Source organism: Oncorhynchus masou, chromosome 11 (genome assembly GCF_036934945.1).
Source record: "Oncorhynchus masou masou isolate Uvic2021 chromosome 11, UVic_Omas_1.1, whole genome shotgun sequence".
Lineage (NCBI taxonomy): Eukaryota > Metazoa > Chordata > Actinopteri > Salmoniformes > Salmonidae > Oncorhynchus > Oncorhynchus masou.
Genome location: NC_088222.1, coordinates 12,220,465 through 12,239,903, shown reverse-complemented (window position 1 = coordinate 12,239,903; position 19,439 = coordinate 12,220,465). Strand labels below are relative to the sequence as shown.

Genomic DNA, 19,439 nt, shown 5'->3' with positions numbered 1-19,439 from the left:
ATATTTCCCTCAGATTACACAGACCCTCAAAGATTTTGAAAACAAATCCAAATTTGATAAACTACCATATCTATTATGTGAAATACCAGTCTGACATCACAGCAGCAATATTTGTGACCTGTTGCCACAAGAAAATGGCAACCAGTGAAGAACAAACACCATTGTAAGGACAACCTATATTTATGTTTATTTATTTTCCCTTTTGTACTTTAACTATTTGCACATCATTACAACACTGTATATAGACATAATATGACGTTTGAAATGTCTTTATTCTTTTGGAACTTTTGTGAGTGTAATGTTCATTGTTAATTTTTTATTGTTTATTTCACTTTTCTTTATTATCTATTTCACTTGCTTTGGCAATGTAAACATATGTTTCCCATGCCAATAAAGCCCCTTAAATTGACATTGCGAGAGAGAGAGAGAGAGAGAGAGAGAGAGAGAGAGAGAGAGAGAGAGAGTGGGGCAGAGAGAGAGAGAGAGAGAGAGAGAGAGTGGGGAAGAGAGAGAGAGAGAGGAAGAGTGGGGAAGAGAGAGAGACAGAGAGAGAGAGAGTGGGGAAGAGAGACAGAGAGAGAGAGAGTGGGGAAGAGAGAGAGAGAGAGAGTGGGGAAGAGAGAGAGACAGAGAGAGAGAGAGTGGGGAAGAGAGAAAGAGAGAGAGACAGAGAGAGAGAGAGAGAGAGTTTACTAAATCCAGCACTGTCATTATGTGGTGTCCATCAGGAAGGGATATAGAAACACACACAGTCCTGAGCTGTTGACCAGACTTAGAGGTGATCATTGAATCATTTGAATAATTCACTCCGGGGTGAGGTTTCCGCTAGGTACAAATCCAAATATTAGTGGGGAAAATGCCAAAGTGCCCCAAGATCAGCGTCTTGGGGACTCAGTGACAGGGGTAGGTATTAAAGCCTAGGGTAGGTATTACCTCAGCGTGCCAACTCAAGTCTTTTGTTTTCAGTCTTCTCTCACAGTCATAAACATGGTTGTTGTCACAGTAACCTGCTTTTGTAATTGTTCCACTGCTATAGGATGCATTTACCTCATCACCTGTCTAAACTGTACTCTCTCCCACTCCTACTGTGCACGTACTCTGCACTACCTCAAGGCATTAAAATACATCCTTCACAGTTTCGGTGCTGTGTCATCACTCACATGGGGACTTTCCACCATGTCTGGTATGAACTTCTCATAGACCTATAATCCATTGTGAAACTAAATGTATTTCTCTTTCACTTTAGGTAACAATTGCTGTCATCGAGGCAAAGGGTGGCTACTTTGAAGAATAACAAATATAAAATATATTTTGATTTGTTTAACACTTTTTTGGTGTTATGTGTTATTTCATAGTTTTGATGTCTTCACTATTATTCTACAATGTAGAAAATAGTAAAAATAAAGAAAAAAACTTGAATGAGTAGGTGTGTCCAAACATTTGACTGGTACTGTATGTTTGTCCAAGAAAACATTGAAAATCACAATTACCTGCCTACTTATCAGGTTTCTGGTCAAATAAAGTCAACACCAATGTCACCAAGTATCTGATCTGTTGTCTCCATCGACTGGCCTTTACTGAGCATTACAGATCACTGGGTACTGGGCAGGAGCTTTCCACGTACATTTCCAATTGCTGACGAACAGAGAAAGCATAATTATGCAATGCTCCCCTCTGGTGGCAAAATTATGTAGGTTCGTTGTGTCCGTTGAGCCACAAACTGGATCAAAGCCTAATGATCAAAGCCTAAGCCTCCCCATAAAAACATGCATCCCCTCTTTATTTTTGGCAAGTAGCCTACAGTAGGTAGCCTACACAAATTGCATTAAAAGTGCAATACTCTAAATATAACCGTGTGTTAGTGTGGCTTTTTTTGTGAATTTATGTAAATCACGAAGCTCATCTGCAGGAAGATTCTCAGCAACAAAAGAGTGATCAAATTAACATCTTCCACCTGTATATACAGCAGTAGGTCTGCCTATGTAATTACCATGTAAACGGTCGCAACGATAATAACATGTGCATAAATGTACCCTTCTGCTCAGGTAATTACCATGATATAAGTATATCTAAATCATGAACTCTCTGCCTATGCGTGTGTGTGTCCAAGCGCGAGAACCTGTCCTCTGACTGTAAATGGTCCTATACCTGGAACATTACTACTCTCGACACACACACCTCTGATTGGCTAATCCTCCCACTATTTCCCAATCAGAGAGCTCGGCTTGCTCCAGCTGCCACATCATAGCAATGGCGGACCGAAGTAGCAGGAATTCCGCGTCCTTGTGTTTCCAATCCGGTGCCCATAGGGAGCCGTTGCTGAGCGACCAGCGGAGATCCCAGAAGTCCGCTAACCAGCTGTTGCCTGCTTTTTTTTGCGCTCTCGTCAGATCCAGCTGTTTTGGTCGGAAGACAAAACAGACTGGGACAGACCCGGGAGAAACCAAACTGACTGCTTTGATGCTTGAAGTTGGACGTCTGCCGCGTATTGACACCTCGAGGATTAGACATAGGGAACACTCCAAGTGAAGGGTTCCACAGTAACAGAAACATGGATTTGTTTAGGGTTTTGAATTTGGACGAACTGTCCCATGGACTGGCTGGTCTGTCCATGTTTCCATACTTTGACACGGCGCACTATACTGTGTCAGTGATGGCTCTACGAGAACAGCCAGGTAAGCAAGGACATTCAACAACGGGTTGTGTTGGACAGGTCCAGCTCATTACAATTGTTCAAACTTTTTTATGTAGCCTAATATACCAGCCTATTGAATGGTTTGGTTCTTTACTTCTCATATTTTAATGGCAATTTGTTGAATGTTAGGCCAGGCTACACTTTTTGCTCACCCCAGAGACAGACTTTAGCCTCTAATCGCTAAATTAGCGTGTTTGAAAGAACATGAAACTTGAGAGAACGTTCCACACAATTCTCCCTGTTTGGCCACGTTGATATTGAGATCGTTTACTACTATGTTTTCATTTTCTAAATCCCCACAACTGGATGGCATACTAAAATTATGCAATGGATTATTGCTGCACGGATATTTTGAGATCCCTCATTTTTAAGAGTAACATTTATGCTTTAGTCCGCTTATGGTTGACCTATTTGCCCAGTTGAAATGAATCACAAGTCACACCACGCAAGTCACACCACTTTCGCATTCTTGATGTATCTAAAAATAACTTTTGAAGTACATATTTGTAAACAAAATACATGTGTTGTCCCAGTGATCTTTGCACACACACACACACACACACACACACACACACACACACACACACACACACACACACACACACACACACACACACCACTCTGTGCTGTATCAGGATGGTTAGACTCATCATACCACAGTAACTTAGATCCAGACTGTACTGCCAAAACTTTGCAGACATATTATATTCCTTTTGATACTCATTTCCAGGGATGGGAGGCGAGGCCCATCAATAATGGAAAAGTCCTCCTTTCTGGTTATTTTCTGGCATCAAGGTTGCCTCAAGACTCACTGAGGAAACACATGGCCCAAATAAATGATAACAAAAGTGGATTATAACACAGCATGTGTAATTCTAGTAGGAACAGGGCTACTGTACCTTGAGTTGCCTGACACTATTCCACATCTCTTATGTTTATATGTAACTCTGGTCGTGGCTCAGTCTGAAGACAGGTGGACTTTTACTGCCTCAACATGGACCTTTTCTCCAAACAAACCACACATGGGTTCAAGTACTATTTGAAATCATTCAAACACTTTTAGTATTTACTCTCGTCTCATTGGAGTGCCAGATAGGCCAGGTTTGCACTTTTGCAATTTTCTATTGGTTCCATTGCAGTAGGCAAGTTCAATCAAGCCCAGATAAAGTATTTGAGATTATTTGAAAGAGTGTTTGGACTCAGGTCTGGATCAAACCTCCCATTGTTGTCCCTGGCGACCACAGTGTAACAGCAGTCTATTTTAGAGCAGTGTGGCTTCACTTACTTGTGTGGCATCTCATTCCCTCTGGCCTAGTGTCAATACCTCAGCCTGTACTCATATAGGCTATGGTTGTGTCTTAAATGGCACCTTATTCCCTATGTACGGTAGTGCACTATTTTGGAGCCCTATGGGTCAAAGGTAGTGCACTATATAAGGAATAGGGTAGCACTGGTGATATAGGCTCTGTCTCCCACAGGCTCTCTGGGAGTGATTGAGGGATTGAGTAATGGAAGGGTTGGCCTGGTGCAGTTTCCCTTGGCTGTCAAACCATCCCAAAATATCACACTGTCATCCAACACACACCGAGGGTCCTCATGTCACCACTCCTCTGGGTGTGTGTGTTTGTTTTTTATTTGTTTTTTATTCCACCTTTATTTAACTTGTCTTTATGTGTGTGTAACATGATATGTTTGTGGCCTTCATTTTCATGGATTCTACAACACATCAAGCCAAATTATAATAATGGAGTCCAGAGCCATATCAGAGATAGATTGTAGAACTTAAAACATTAGAACACCGGAGCCGGTGCTTATTAGAACTCCGGTGCTTATTAGAACACCTGAGCTTATTAGAACACCGGAGCTTATTAGAACACCTGAGCTTATTAGAACACCGGAGCTTATTAGAACACCGGTGCTTATGAGGACACCGGCGCTTATTAGGACACCGGCGCTTATTCGGACACCGGCGCTTATTAGGACACCGGCGCTTATTAGGACACCGGCGCTTATTAGGACACCGGCGCTTATTAGGACACCGGAGCTTATTAGGACACCGGCGCTTATTAGGACACCGGCGCTTATTAGGACACCGGCGCTTATTAGGACACCGGAGCTTATTAGGACACCGGCGCTTATTAGGACACCGGCGCTTATTAGGACACCGGCGCTTATTCGGACACCGGCGCTTATTAGGACACCGGCGCTTATTCGGACACCGGAGCTTATTAGGACACCGGCGCTTATTAGGACACCGGCGCTTATTAGGACACCGGAGCTTATTAGGACACCGGCGCTTATTAGGACACCGGCGCTTATTAGGACACCGGCGCTTAGGACACCGGCGCTTATTAGGACACCGGCGCTTATTAGGACACCGGAGCTTATTAGGACACCGGCGCTTATTAGGACACCGGCGCTTATTAGGACACCGGCGCTTATTAGGACATCGCCGCTTATTAGGACACCGGCGCTTATTAGGACACCGGCGCTTATGAGGACACCGGCGCTTATTAGGACACCGGCGCTTATTAGGACACCGGCGCTTATTAGGACACCGGCGCTTATTAGGACACCGGCGCTTATGAGGACACCGGCGCTTATGAGGACACCGGCGCTTATGAGGACACCGGCGCTTATGAGGACACCGGCGCTTATGAGGACACCGGCGCTTATGAGAACACCGGCGCTTATTAGAACACCGGCGCTTATTAGAACACCGGAGCTGCTCTCTATTTTTAGACAGTGCTGGATATAGTCATGATTCCCACAAAACACTTGGACTTTACATTTTTCCTTATAGTAGCTGGCACATTCTAGACTAGAGGCTCAATGAAAAGCGCTACTGAACATTAGTTTGCCCTTTACTGTTTATTACAGACTTATAAATAGTAAGATTCTAATTATTTTTCACAGGGACACTTTTACTTGTCTTTATAAACAAGAGTTATCTCAAGCACTGTCCAAACTACACTGAGTGAGGTCTAACATGGAAAACATTAGTTATAAGACCGTGTACTGTGAACAATCTGTAACCTAATAATAAGTGTTCCATCCTCTAGCAGGATGCTCAGAGCAGAGAGAGCAGAGAGAGAGACTCTCCCCAGTCTCTCCCCAACTCTAATGGACTATGTGATATATGACTGTTTCCTCAGGATGACATCTAAAGACACATAAACGTGTTTTATGAACAGGCCTCTATAGAAACAAGGTGCTGTTTACAACGTAATGAATGTACTCTGTAGACCGGAACTACAGAAAGACAGTGAGACAGGTTACACTACATTCGGTCCCTTCTGTTTGGAGAGCATTTGAAATGATCACAGACTGGGGCCATCTCTTCTAGCCTGGTTCCAGATCTGTTTGTGCTGTATAGCCAACTCCTATGTGGTCGTTGTTATTGAATGTGACAAGACAGCAAAAACCAGATATGGGAACAGGCTATAATCCCAAGGATAACACCTGAAGTGCAGGTGGAGCTCAGAGCTGTGTTCAGTTTGTCATTGCATCAGATATTTTCCCCACTTTACCCACAGGTAAGATTTGACTTGCAAATGCCCTCTGAATGCAAATCAAGCTGATTACCACAAGGTATCTTGAGTCCTGCTGGTCATGGTGTGACCTACACAGTCTGCTTAGAGATAGTGTACATCAGAGGAGGCTGGTGGGAGGTGCTATAGGAGGACAGGCTCATTGTAATGACTGGAATGGTACATAACACATCCAACACATGTAAACAGCATGTTGGATTCAATTCCATTTCTTTCTATTATAGCCATTACAATGAGCCTATTGTCCTATACCTCCTCCCACCAGCCTCCTCTGGTGTGCAGTGTCTTCTATACTGTCAACGAAACAAGGTGTTTCTACAGTGTAGTGTCTCACTCTGCTGGTGTTTGGGATTCTGTGTCTCACTCTGCTGGTGTTTGGGATTCTGTGTCTCACTCTGCTGGTGTTTGGGATTCTGTGTCTCACTCTGCTGGTGTTTGGGATTCTGTGTCTCACTCTGCTGGTGTTTGGGATTCTGTGTCTCACTCTGCTGGTGTTTGGGATTCTGTGTCTCACTCTGCTGGTGTTTGGGATTCTGTGTCTCACTCTGCTGGTGTTTGGGATTCTGTGTCTCACTCTGCTGGTGTTTGGGATTCTGTGTCTCACTCTGCTGGTGTTTGGGACTCTGTGTCTCACTCTGCTGGTGTTTGGGACTCTGTGTTTCACTCTGCTGGTGTTTGGGATTCTGTGTCTCACTCTGCTGGTGTTTGGGACTCTGTGTCTAAGTGAGTTCCCAGTGGGAGATTGGATTCCAGCAAGCATTCATTGTGTCATTCATAACAATTTACCTACAGTACATGTCAGAATGCAGAAGTAAAGTGCTCACCAAACCTTCACAGTGTAAACACTGCCTATCTCTCTCAGTACTGTATATTGTTGTGGAAATTCTAACAAGTGAGCGAGACTGTCATTTCTTCAAACAATAATTTGTATTAATAAAAATTGCAACAATGAAGCTGGTCGGCCACTCTCAAGTGTAGGACCGAGAGCTCAACAACCCCGAAAATGCAGAAGTCTTATATAGTAGACCTAAAAATGCTTAATCATGGCTGGTTCCACCCCTCCTCGGTAGATCAGGGCATCATAAACTATCAGGTGTGTGAAATCATAGCGCTAAAACAAGTGATAACGCCAGTTCCATTACTCCCTTTTCTCAAGCCAGCCTCTGTTCTCTTCATATCTCAACACAGTTATGCCCTTGAAAGATAAAAAAAGAACAACTGCGGTCACTCTCAAAGGCTTTTTTGTCTTTGGCCACACATCAGTTTCTCAGGAGCAAAGATGATTAGAAACAATAACAGGTGTGTTCTATTCCTCAAGTTATCTCTAGTTGGAGTCACACCATGAGTCCAGTAGACAGAGACCAGTAGACAGAGACCGGTAGACATGGACCGGTAGACAGAGACCGGTAGACAGAGTCCAGTAGACAGAGTCCAGTAGACAGAGTCCAGTAGACAGAGTCCAGTAGACAGAGTCCAGTAGACAGAGACCAGTAGACAGAGACCGGTAGACATGGACCGGTAGACAGAGACCAGTAGACAGAGGCCGGTAGACAGAGACCAGTAGACAGAGGCCGGTAGACAGAGACCAGTAGACAGAGGCCGGTAGACAGAGACCAGTAGACAGAGGCCGGTAGACAGAGGCCGGTAGACAGGGACCAGTAGACAGAGGCCGGTAGACAGAGACCAGTAGACAGAGGCCGGTAGACATGGACCGGTAGACAGAGACCAGTAGACAGAGGCCGGTAGACAGAGTCCAGTAGACAGAGTCCGGTAGACAGAGACCAGTAGACAGAGGCCGGTAGACATGGACCGGTAGACAGGGACCAGTAGACAGAGGCCGGTAGACATGGACCAGTAGACAGAGGCCGGTAGACATGGACCGGTAGACAGAGACCAGTAGACAGAGGCCGGTAGACAGAGTCCAGTAGACAGAGTCCAGTAGACAGAGGCCGGTAGACAGGGACCGGTAGACAGAGGCCGGTAGACAGAGACCAGTAGACAGAGGCCGGTAGACATGGACCGGTAGACAGAGACCGGTAGACATGGACCGGTAGACAGAGACCGGTAGACAGGGACCGGTAGACAGGGACCGGTAGACAGAGGCCGGTAGACAGAGGCCGGTAGACAGAGGCCGGTAGACAGAGGCCGGTAGACAGAGGCCGGTAGACAGAGACCGGTAGACATGGACCGGTAGACATGGACCGGTAGACATGGACCGGTAGACATGGACCGGTAGACAGAGACCGGTAGACAGAGGCCGGTAGACAGGGACCGGTAGACAGAGGCCGGTAGACAGAGGCCGGTAGACATGGACCGGTAGACAGAGACCGGTAGACAGAGACCGGTAGACATGGACCGGTAGACAGAGGCCGGTAGACAGGGACCGGTAGACAGAGGCCGGTAGAGGCCGGTAGACATGGACCGGTAGACAGAGACCGGTAGACATGGACCGGTAGACAGAGACCGGTAGACAGAGGCCGGTAGACAGGGACCGGTAGACAGAGGCCGGTAGACAGGGACCGGTAGACAGGGACCGGTAGACATGGACCGGTAGACATGGACCGGTAGACATGGACCGGTAGACAGAGACCGGTAGACATGGGCCGGTAGACAGGGGCCGGTAGACAGAGGCCGGTAGACAGGGACCGGTAGACAGGGACCGGTAGACAGAGGCCGGTAGACAGAGGCCGATAGACAGAGGCCGGTAGACAGAGACCGGTAGACAGAGTAGACGGAGACCAGGGACCGGTAGACGGGGACCGGTAGGCGGGGACCGGTAGGCGGGGACCGGTAGGCGGAGACCGGTAGGCGGGGACCGGTAGGCGGGGACCGGTAGGCGGGGACCGGTAGGCGGGGGCCGGTAGACGGGGGCCGGTAGGCGGGGACCGGTAGGCGGGGACCGGTAGGCGGAGACCGGTAGGCGGAGACCGGTAGGCGGGGACCAGCTGCAGGGGAACCATCCTTTCTCAGAAGCACAGCATTGGTAGTTATGAAAATATCTTACTATTGTAAGAGGGAAAGGGGGATACCTAGTCAGTTGTACAACTGAATGCATTCAACTGAAATATGTCTTCCGCATTTAACCCAACCCCTCTGAATCAGAGAGTCAATATTCATGCAGATATAGTAAACAAAGCAGATAAATACTTCATTTCCCCTCACAATATCCACTGGGCAAATACTGTAATTCACAAAAAGGGACATTCAGTAGTTTCCATGACATAGTGTAGATGAAATATTTGAGGCTCTTCATGGGACTCTTGAAACACAAACATCTCTTGGACTCACAGTTCCCTTTACTTGCAGAAAAGCTTGTTTACACATTCGTCAGGGATTTCCTGTATTGACAAGCAACCTCTTCTACATGCAGAGTAGCAACAACCCACTCAATGAACAACGGTCCCTAGCTGGCAGCATAGCATTCACCCATTCTTAATGGCTTCTCTGTACCAAGGCATAGACAATTAGCCTGGTCCCAGGTCTGCTTTTGCTGTTTTTCCAAATTAGCCTGGTCCCAGATCTGCTTATGCCTCTTGCAAGCTGTTGGGAACTTTGGAAAGACAGCACAAACTGATGTGGGACCAGGATAGTAGACAAAGCACAAGCTTCACTAATTACAAATGTACTCAAGCTGTATGCAGTGGAACTAAAAGTATTGGTTGACAAAACCTCTTGTTTAGTTCTGCTTTCTCAACCCACTAGGGACGAGGCCTGCTGTAAATGATAGTCTATAAATATCAGTTTCAAAGTTGTTGATAAGACCCCAAGAAAATGTCATTAGTTATCTATACATATTTTAATAACAGCTACAGTAGCATTTTAAAGAGTAAACAAGCATTAAATGAATTGTTTTTACTTACTTGCGTAGCTAGGTACTAAATCATGTACATAGTCATTAATGTTGTGCATTTGCTGATGTTGCAGGTTATGTGTCCCAGTAGACAGGTATGTTACTATTTCACCAGTCATTATTGTAACCATCCCATACACCTGCAACTGTACTACAACAATACTACTGCTACAGTACTACTGCTACAGTACTACAGTACTACTGCTACAGTACTACTACACTGCTACAGTACTACTGCTACAGTACTACTGCTACTACTGTACTACTGCTACAGTACTACTGCTACAGTACTACTGCTACAGTACTACAGTACTACTGCTACAGTACTACTGCTACTGTACTACTGCTACAGTACTACTACAACAGTACTACTACAGTACTACTACTACTGTACTACTACAGTACTACAGAACTACTACTATAAAACAACAACAGCACTACTGCTACAGCACTACTGCTACAGTACTACTGCTACAGTACTACTACTGTACTACTACAGTATTACAGAACTACTACTACTACAGAACTACAACAGTACTACTGCTACTGTACTGCTACAGTACTACTACTACAGCACTACTGCTACAGCACTACTGCTACAGTACTACTACAACAGTACTACTGTTACAGTAGTACTACTACTGTACTACTACTGTACTACTACAGTATTACAGAACTACTACTACTACAGAACTACAACAGTACTACTACAACAGTACTTCTACAGTACTTCTACTACAGTACTACTGCTATAGTTAAGATATATATTGTATGTCTCTGAGTAAAGCTTCAGGGATCCACTGTCGACAAGTCCTTTTCCCAGAAGGCTTTGTCCCAGATCTGATGCATGCATGGACACCGCTCCATGCTTATTTTTTTATAACCTTTATTTTACCGAGCCTGGTCCCAGATCTGTTGGTGCGGACTTGACAACTGTTTGCATGAGGAGTTGGCAAGAGAGCACAAATAGATATGGGACCAGGCTATATTTAAGCTTTGTTGCGTCTGTGTTATGGAGACGGAGCCATGGCTTTTCTCCTCTTCTAATCCTGCGACCACTATTATATAACTGTTTCTTAAGCTTATTAAGAGGTTATTAAGGCTGTTAATAACCTGCTTTCAATTGATGATTTGCATGATTGCAGTTATTTTGATTAGTGACGTTGTTGTGGTGTTGAGGTACTATAACCACTATTTCAGTTACTATGCTCCAATGCCAAATGCTGGCGACCCATGGAGGCTGTCAGTTCTGACGTACCTGTGTGTTCAGATGGCTACTGCTGTGCAAAGCTGGCTGTCCATCTGTAGAGAACAGTGATGCACAAAATGTGATTTAATCAGCTATTCAATGGTTGTGCAAATGCTGGTTGTTGGTACAGCGACGCCTGCGAGTTGTAGTTGTGAAGAACCTTTGTGCGTGTGTGTGTGTGTGTGTGTGTGTGTGTGTGTGTGTGTGTGTGCGTGTGTGTTATAACCGTGTACCTGGGTAATCACTCATCTGTATTGTTGTAGCCAACTCATGTGATGTTTGATGATATTAAACAAGAGTGTGTGAGATGCCCAGTGATAGTGAATGTTCCACTGCTGTTAGTTTCTCCTGTTAAACCTCTCTCCTCTTTGATATGTTGATGCTGGCTGTTTTGTTGGAGTTTGGCCTGGCGGTAACATTGACTCTGCCAACTCCAGACCACTCATTATCCCAGGAGATCTGCATGTGTTCCATCTCTCTCTCTTTCCTTTTCTAATCCTGTTCTAATTTTCTAATTTCTAATGTTCCATTTTAAGTATAAAACATCTAAACCAGTTCATTACTGGTGTTAGGTTCTAATTCTCAGAGTACAAACTCAACGGACACTATGAATGCTTTAAACCAAGCTTATTCATCCCGTGGTAGTATACATACCCCACTTTGGATGGAGTCTCCTCGTTATCGCAACACATTGCATCATTATTGCTAGGCAGGAAGCTGAATGATATGAGCCTTAAACGGTTCCTCCCCTTATCAGTACTGCCACGTGTGATCGTTTTCCCTGCACTCAGCCCCACCCAAGCTTCACTATGACTCCACCCCTCATGTCTCTTTTAGAACTAATGATTCATCATAGTTCAGAAACCAGACCTGTCACTATACATGTATTTTACACAACACAACATTCTTGACCTTGTTGCTGTTCAGTTATTGAAACAAATATAAATAATTAAGTGTAGGTCTACTCTGTGATGTCTGCAGTATTATAAAGGGCCCTACAGTAGTTTTGGTCAGGAGATAAAACTGTAAACTACATGGCTTCATAGTTAGAACTGTAAACTACATGGCTACATAGTTAGAACTGTAAACTACATGGCTTCATAGTTAGAACTGTAAACTACATGGCGTCATAGTTAGAACTGTAAACTACATGGCTTCATATTTAGAACTGTAAACTACATGGCTTCATAGTTAGAACTGTAAACTACATGACTTCATAGTTAGAACTGCATGTGTTACATGACTAATTTTCTAATTTTCATAGTTAGAACTGTAAACTACATGACTTCATAGTTAGAACTGTAAAAGTACTTGGCTTCATAGTTAGAACTGTAAACTACATGGCTTCATAGTTAGAACTGTAAACTACATGGCTTCATAGTTAGAACTGTAAACTACATGACTTCATAGTTAGAACTGTAAACTACATGACTTCATAGTTAGAACTGTAAACTACATGACTTCATAGTTAGAACTGTAAACTACATGGCTTCATATTTAGAACTGTAAACTACATGGCTTCATAGTTAGAACTGTAAACTACATGGCTATCATAGTTAGAACTGTAAACTACATGGCTTCATTTTAGAACTGTAAACTTACATGGCTTCAGTTAGTTAGAACTATAAACTACATGGCTTCATATGTTAGAACTGTAAACTACATGGCTTCATAGTTAGAACTGTAAACTACATGGCTTCATAGTTAGAACTGTAAACTACATGGCTTCATAGTTAGAACTGTAAACTACATGACTTCATAGTTGACTTCATAGTTAGAACTGTAAACTACATGACTTCATAGTTAGAACTGTAAACTACATGACTTCATAGTTAGAACTGTAAACTACATGACTTCATAGTTAGAACTGTAAAGTACATGGCTTCATAGTTAGAACTGTAAACTACATGACTTCATAGTTAGAACTGTAAACTATATGACTTCATAGTTAGAACTGTAAACTACATGGCTTCATATTTAGAACTGTAAACTACATGGCTTCATAGTTAGAACTGTAAACTACATGGCTTCATAGTTAGAACTGTAAACTACATGGCTACATAGTTAGAACTGTAAACTACATGGCTTCATAGTTAGAACTGTAAACTACATGGCTTCATAGTTAGAACTGTAAACTACATGGCTACTACATGGCTACATAGTTAGAACTGGAAACTACATGGCTACATAGTTAGAACTGTAAACTACATGGCTTCATATTTAGAACTGTAAACTACATGGCTTCATAGTTAGAACTGTAAACTACATGGCTTCATAGTTAGAACTGTAAACTACATGGCTTCATAGTTAGAACTGTAAACTACATGGCTTCATACACATGGCTACATAGTTAGAACTGTAAACTACATGGCTTCATAGTTAGAACTGTAAACTACATGGCTTCATAGTTAGAACTGTAAACTACATGGCTACTACATGGCTACATAGTTAGAACTGTAAACTACATGGCTTCATAGTTAGAACTGTAAACTACATGGCTTCATAGTTAGAACTGTAAACTACATGGCTTCATAGTTAGAACTGTAAACTACATGGCCTCATAGTTAGAACTGTAAACTACATGGCCACATAGTTAGAACTGTAAACTACATGGCTACATAGTTAGAACTGTAAACTACATGGCCACATAGTTAGAACTGTAAACTACATGGCTACATAGTTAGAACTGTAAACTACATGGCCTCATAGTTAGAACTGTAAACTACATGACTACATGGTTATGCTTGTGTTTAGGACAGGAGGTTTCCCTGCCTGCCTCTCCAGGGGTCTTTGATCCTTCAGATTAACCAGCCTGACTCTACAGGACTTGGCTAGAGTTGTGATAACCTTGTACACAAGACCAGGAAGTAGATTACTTGGGAACTGGAAAATGAAGACTAAGAAGGGCCAGATTCATAGTGCTGTATATGGCTCTTAAAAGGGCATCAGCTGGCGTGTACCTCCTATGCTCACATAATGGACTAGTCAAACACAAGATCAAGTAGCCAAGTACAGATGAAGTTGTTGGGAACCTGATGCTGTGCACCAGCTAGCTATAGCTAGGCTCATGATGTATTGCTTGTTTTCCTTTTATTTTGAAGCGCTTTGAGATAGTAGGAACTGGATCCTATTCTTGACCAGTACAACATCACCATGTGAGCATACTATATTTAGCCTTATTTTTAATTGACCGTAAAATGTGTTAGTCATAGTAGGTGGGGTTTATTAGCTTGCTTGCAACACAGTTTGTGGTTTAATGACCTTTTGGCTGACCTGAGTGACCCCGCTACCAGTGTCTGTCCCTAATACTCAGAAGTCTTAAACTAGGATCCAGGATCAAGTAGTATCTAGAATTTATTTATTTGAGGCAGTGTCCATAGTCACAATCCTGAAAGGCTTTGCATATGGGGAGACAGTACAGCCCCGGGCAGATACCAGCACTAATCAACAAACAACTTTTGAGCTCTAAACGGAATCTCATATCCATAGAAAATGGTGTGTAGGCGAGATGAGCACATATCGTGTCTCTGGGCCTGACCTGTTCTCAATTGTATATCTACTGTCCCTGGGAGTCTGAAAGGACCTTCCTCAAACTGTTCCCTTTACTCGTCAGGGATTTTCTGTACTGACAAGCAACCTCTTCTACATGCAGAGTAGCAACAACCCACTCAATGAATAATGGGGACTAGCTGGCAGCATAGCATTCACCCATTCTTAATGGCTTCTCTGTACCAAGGCATAGACAATTAGACTGGTCCCAGGTCTGCTTTTGCTGTTTTTCCAAATTAGCCTGGTCCCAGATCTGCTTATGCCTCTTGCAAGCAGGTTGGGAACTTTGGAAAGACAGCACAAACTGATGTGGGACCAGGATAATAGACAAAGCACAAGCTTCACTAATTACAAATGTACTCAAGCTGTATGCAGTGGAACTAAAAGCATTGGTTGACAAAACCTCTCTTGTTTAGTTCTGCTTTCTCAACCCACTAGGGACAAGGCCTACTGTAAATGATAGTCTTCCTCAAACTGTTCATGAATGTTTAACAGCCCTGGAAGTCTGAAAGGACCTTCCTCAAACTGTGACGCTCCTATAATGTGAAACTCCTCCACTGTAATCTCTCCTCTCACTATGAACATATTGCTCTGCTGTGCTTTAGCTCCTCTGCAGTTTTACAGCAACACGTTTGCTAGAACTGACAAGAAGAGAGCATTAAACAAGAACACACTATACACTTCTTGTCCTATATAATTGTAGACTTGTTCTAATTAATCAATCAATCGAATGTACTTTATAGATCTTTTTTTTTTACACCATCAGCTGTCACAAAGTGCTTTACAGAGACCTATTGCAGCCTTTTACATCAGGTCAGCAGCTGTCACATTGTTCCAAAATAAAGTTAGGATGCTGATGAGAGAGAAAGTCTATCAATAGCTGATGACTTCAACATGTATGATGATGACGATGATGATTAGGAGAATGATGATGGAAGTCTCTGCTAATAGATTACGGTCAGGCTTTTTTTTCTAAGCACCTCCAGTGTTTCTCATCATCCTTCACATGGTGTTTGATGTTATGTTGTACTTTTTTTGTTATTTGACTTTAGTTCTAGATGAACTACACTAACCTCTGCTGGTGACTGGGTTACAGGAGCCCTGGAGGTGGCGAGGAGGAGCCCGTTTGCCTGCTGGTTCAGTTCTATGCTCTACTGCTTCGGAGGGGGAATTCTCTCTGGCCTCATGATGGCTGAGGCCCCCATAGCCCCTCTGTCCAACAGCATCAACGTCCTCATGGCCTCAGTCATCTGGTGAGTGGAGTGGAGTGAGGAGGGGTGGAAGGAGGGGGAGAGAGGAAGACTGGGAGAGAAAGAGGCTGAGGTCCCGATAGCCTTTCTGTCCAACAGCACTAACGTCCTCATGGCCTCTGTCATCTGGTGAGAGGAGGAGGAGGAGGGGGGAGGGAGGGAGAGGGAGAGAGGGAGAGAGGGAGAGAGGGAGAGAGAGAGAGAGAGGGAGAGAGAGAGAGAGAGAGAGAGAGAGAGAGAGAGAGATCACAGGATTACATATTATTATTTTTTTGTACAGATAGCCAGGGGCACACTCCAACACTCAGACATAAGTTACAAACAAAGCATTTGTGTTTAGTGAGCACCAGATCAGAGACAGAGGACGACCAGGGATGTTCTATTCATAAATGCGTGAATTGGACCATGTTCCTATCAAAATATAAGTACATTTGTACATTTGGGTGTCAGGAAAAATGGGTGGAGTAAAAAGTACATTATTTCTTTATGAAATGTAGTAAAGTAAAAGTTGGAAAAAATATAAATATCAAAGTATGGGGGGGATGAGGATGGTGGGGATGTATCATAGCAACTGGTGTGAGACTGAAAAATAGAGGTCCATTAAGCTCCTTGATTAAAAAACATCCACCATGCTTCCTCTTCAATACCATAGCGTTTTAGTGCCCTCTGCTGGGCTGAAAGCCAACATGTATTTCAAATCAAATGAAAAGCTAATGGTCACATACACATGTTCAGCAGATGTTATTGTAGGTGTAGTGAAATGCTTGTGTTCCTAGCTCCAGCAATGCAGTAATAGCTAACAATTCACCACAATACACACAGATCTAAAAGTAAAAGAATGGATTTAAGAAATATATAAATATTAGGGTGACCAATGTCGGAGTCCAGAGAATAAATATATACAGTGCCTTGCGAAAGTATTCGGCCCCCTTGAACTTTGCGACCTTTTGCCACATTTCAGGCTTCAAACATAAAGATATAAAACTGTATTTTTTTGTGAAGAATCAACAACAAGTGGGACACAATCATGAAGTGGAACGACATTTATTGGATATTTCAAACTTTTTTAACAAATCAAAAACTGAAAAATTGGGCGTGCAAAATTATTCAGCCCCTTTACTTTCAGTGGAGCAAACTCTCTCCAGAAGTTCAGTGAGGATCTCTGAATGATCCAATGTTGACCTAAATGACTAATGATGATAAATACAATCCACCTGTGTGTAATCAAGTCTCCGTATAACTGCACCTGCACTGTGATAATCTCAGAGGTCCGTTAAAAGCGCAGAGAGCATCATGAAGAACAAGGAACACACCAGGCAGGTCCGAGATACTGTTGTGAAGAAGTTTAAAGCTGGATTTGGATACAAAAATATTTCCCAAGCTTTAAACATCCCAAGGAGCACTGTGCAAGCGATAATATTGAAATGGAAGGAGTATCAGACCACTGCAAATCTACCAAGACCTGGCCGTCCCTCTAAACTTTCAGCTCATACAAGGAGAAGACTGATCAGAGATGCAGCCAAGAGGCCCATGATCACTCTGGATGAACTGCAGAGATCTACAGCTGAGGTGGGAGACTCTGTCCATAGGACAATAATCAGTCGTATATTGCACAAATCTGGCCTTTAAAGAAGAGTGGCAAGAAGAAAGCCATTTCTTAAAGATATCCATAAAAAGTGTCGTTTAAAGTTTGCCACAAGCCACCTGGGAGACACACCAAACATGTGGAAGAAGGTACTCTGGTCAGATGAAACCAAAATTTAACTTTTTGGCAACAATGCAAAACGTTATGTTTGGCGTAAAAGCAACACAGCTCATCACCCTGACCACGCCATCCCCACTGTCAAATATGGTGGTGGCAGCATCATGGTTTGGGCCTGCTTTTCTTCAGCAGGGACAGGGAAGATGGTTAAAATTGATGGGAAGATGGATGGAGCCAAATACAGGACCATTCTGGAAGAAAACCTGATGGAGTCTGCAAAAGACCTGAGACTGGGACGGAGATTTGTCTTCCAACAAGACAATGATCCAAAACATAAAGCAAAATCTACAATGGAATGGTTCAAAAATAAACATATCCAGGTGTTGGAATGGCCAAGTCAAAGTCCAGACCTGAATCCAATCGAGAATCTGTGGAAAGAACTGAAAACTGCTGTTCACAAATGCTCTCCATCCAACCTCACTGAGCTCGAGCTGTTTTGCAAGGAGGAATGGGAAAAAATGTCAGTCTCTCGATGTGCAAAACTGATAGAGACATACCCCAAGCGACTTACAGCTGTAATCGCAGCAAAAGGTGGCGCTACAAAGTATTAACTTAAGGGAGCTGAATAATTTTGCACGCCCAATTTTTCCGTTTTTGATTTGTTAAAAAAGTTTGAAATATCCAATAAATGTCGTTCCACTTCATTCTTCACAAAAAAATACAGTTTTATATCTTTATGTTTGAAGCCTGAAATGTGGCAAAAGGTCAAAGTTCAAGGGGGCCGAATACTTTCGCAAGGCACTGTAATTGTCTATGAGAATGCCTAAGAGAACTAAACAAATAACATGGAAAAATAGTAACAAAAAAAAAATAATAATAGATCATAGCAATATAGATAATAACAGCACAATCTTATACATGCCTGCTCATATTTGAAAGTTCTAGCAAGGCTATAAGCATGTCAGCCCAGCCTGCTCAGTTCATTGGATGCAATTGTTCATTAAAAAAATGTAAATATATGAAAAAAAGAAGAGAAAACAACCTAAATATATCACAAGACCAATCCCTTTAAAAAAAAAAATCCATTACATGCAAGACATATTTCATGTAGTCCTCATTTATATCCTGTTGTATTCTGACAAAAAAAAAGGAAAAGGGAACACAGATTCAAACAGTCGCTAATGACTGCAAGTCAAAATTTGTCTTAGGCATCACATTATATCCTGTTGTGTCGTGCCATGGCTGTGCCAGAGCCGACCGCAAGCCAACCCCGGGGTCTCCCTTATGGGAAGGCATACTCAGGTTCAACTCACAATCGATTCCGACACAACCACGGCACAACAGCCAAGAACACATGCAGTACTGACAATCCAGAGCGAGTAAACGTGTAAAACCAACCCTCTCTCTACTCTACACATTCTGTTTTTTATTCCAGGGTCATTGCTCTATCACCTCTATCCACATTTCTTGGTTTGGGTAGGTTTTAAAAGTCACAGTGGGAACAACATCCCCTATACACTTCCTGATAAAGTCAGTGCCCGTGTCCGTGTGTACATCAGTGTTATTCTCAGAGGCAACCCGGAACATATCCCA

At 43.2% G+C, this 19,439-nt stretch overlaps 1 protein-coding gene across 1 annotated transcript in view; it reads left to right on the top strand.

Moving 5' to 3' along the window:
• The first annotated feature begins 2,237 nt into the window (after positions 1–2,237).
• LOC135548117 (trimeric intracellular cation channel type B-like) overlaps positions 2,238–19,439 on the top strand; it is a 28,001-nt gene continuing 10,799 nt past the window's right edge. The window contains exons 1-2 of the mRNA XM_064977407.1: positions 2,238–2,675; positions 15,991–16,147. Of these exons, the coding sequence (XP_064833479.1) occupies positions 2,552–2,675; positions 15,991–16,147 (281 nt within the window). The 5' untranslated portion in view covers positions 2,238–2,551. The remainder of the gene's footprint in view (positions 2,676–15,990; positions 16,148–19,439) is intronic.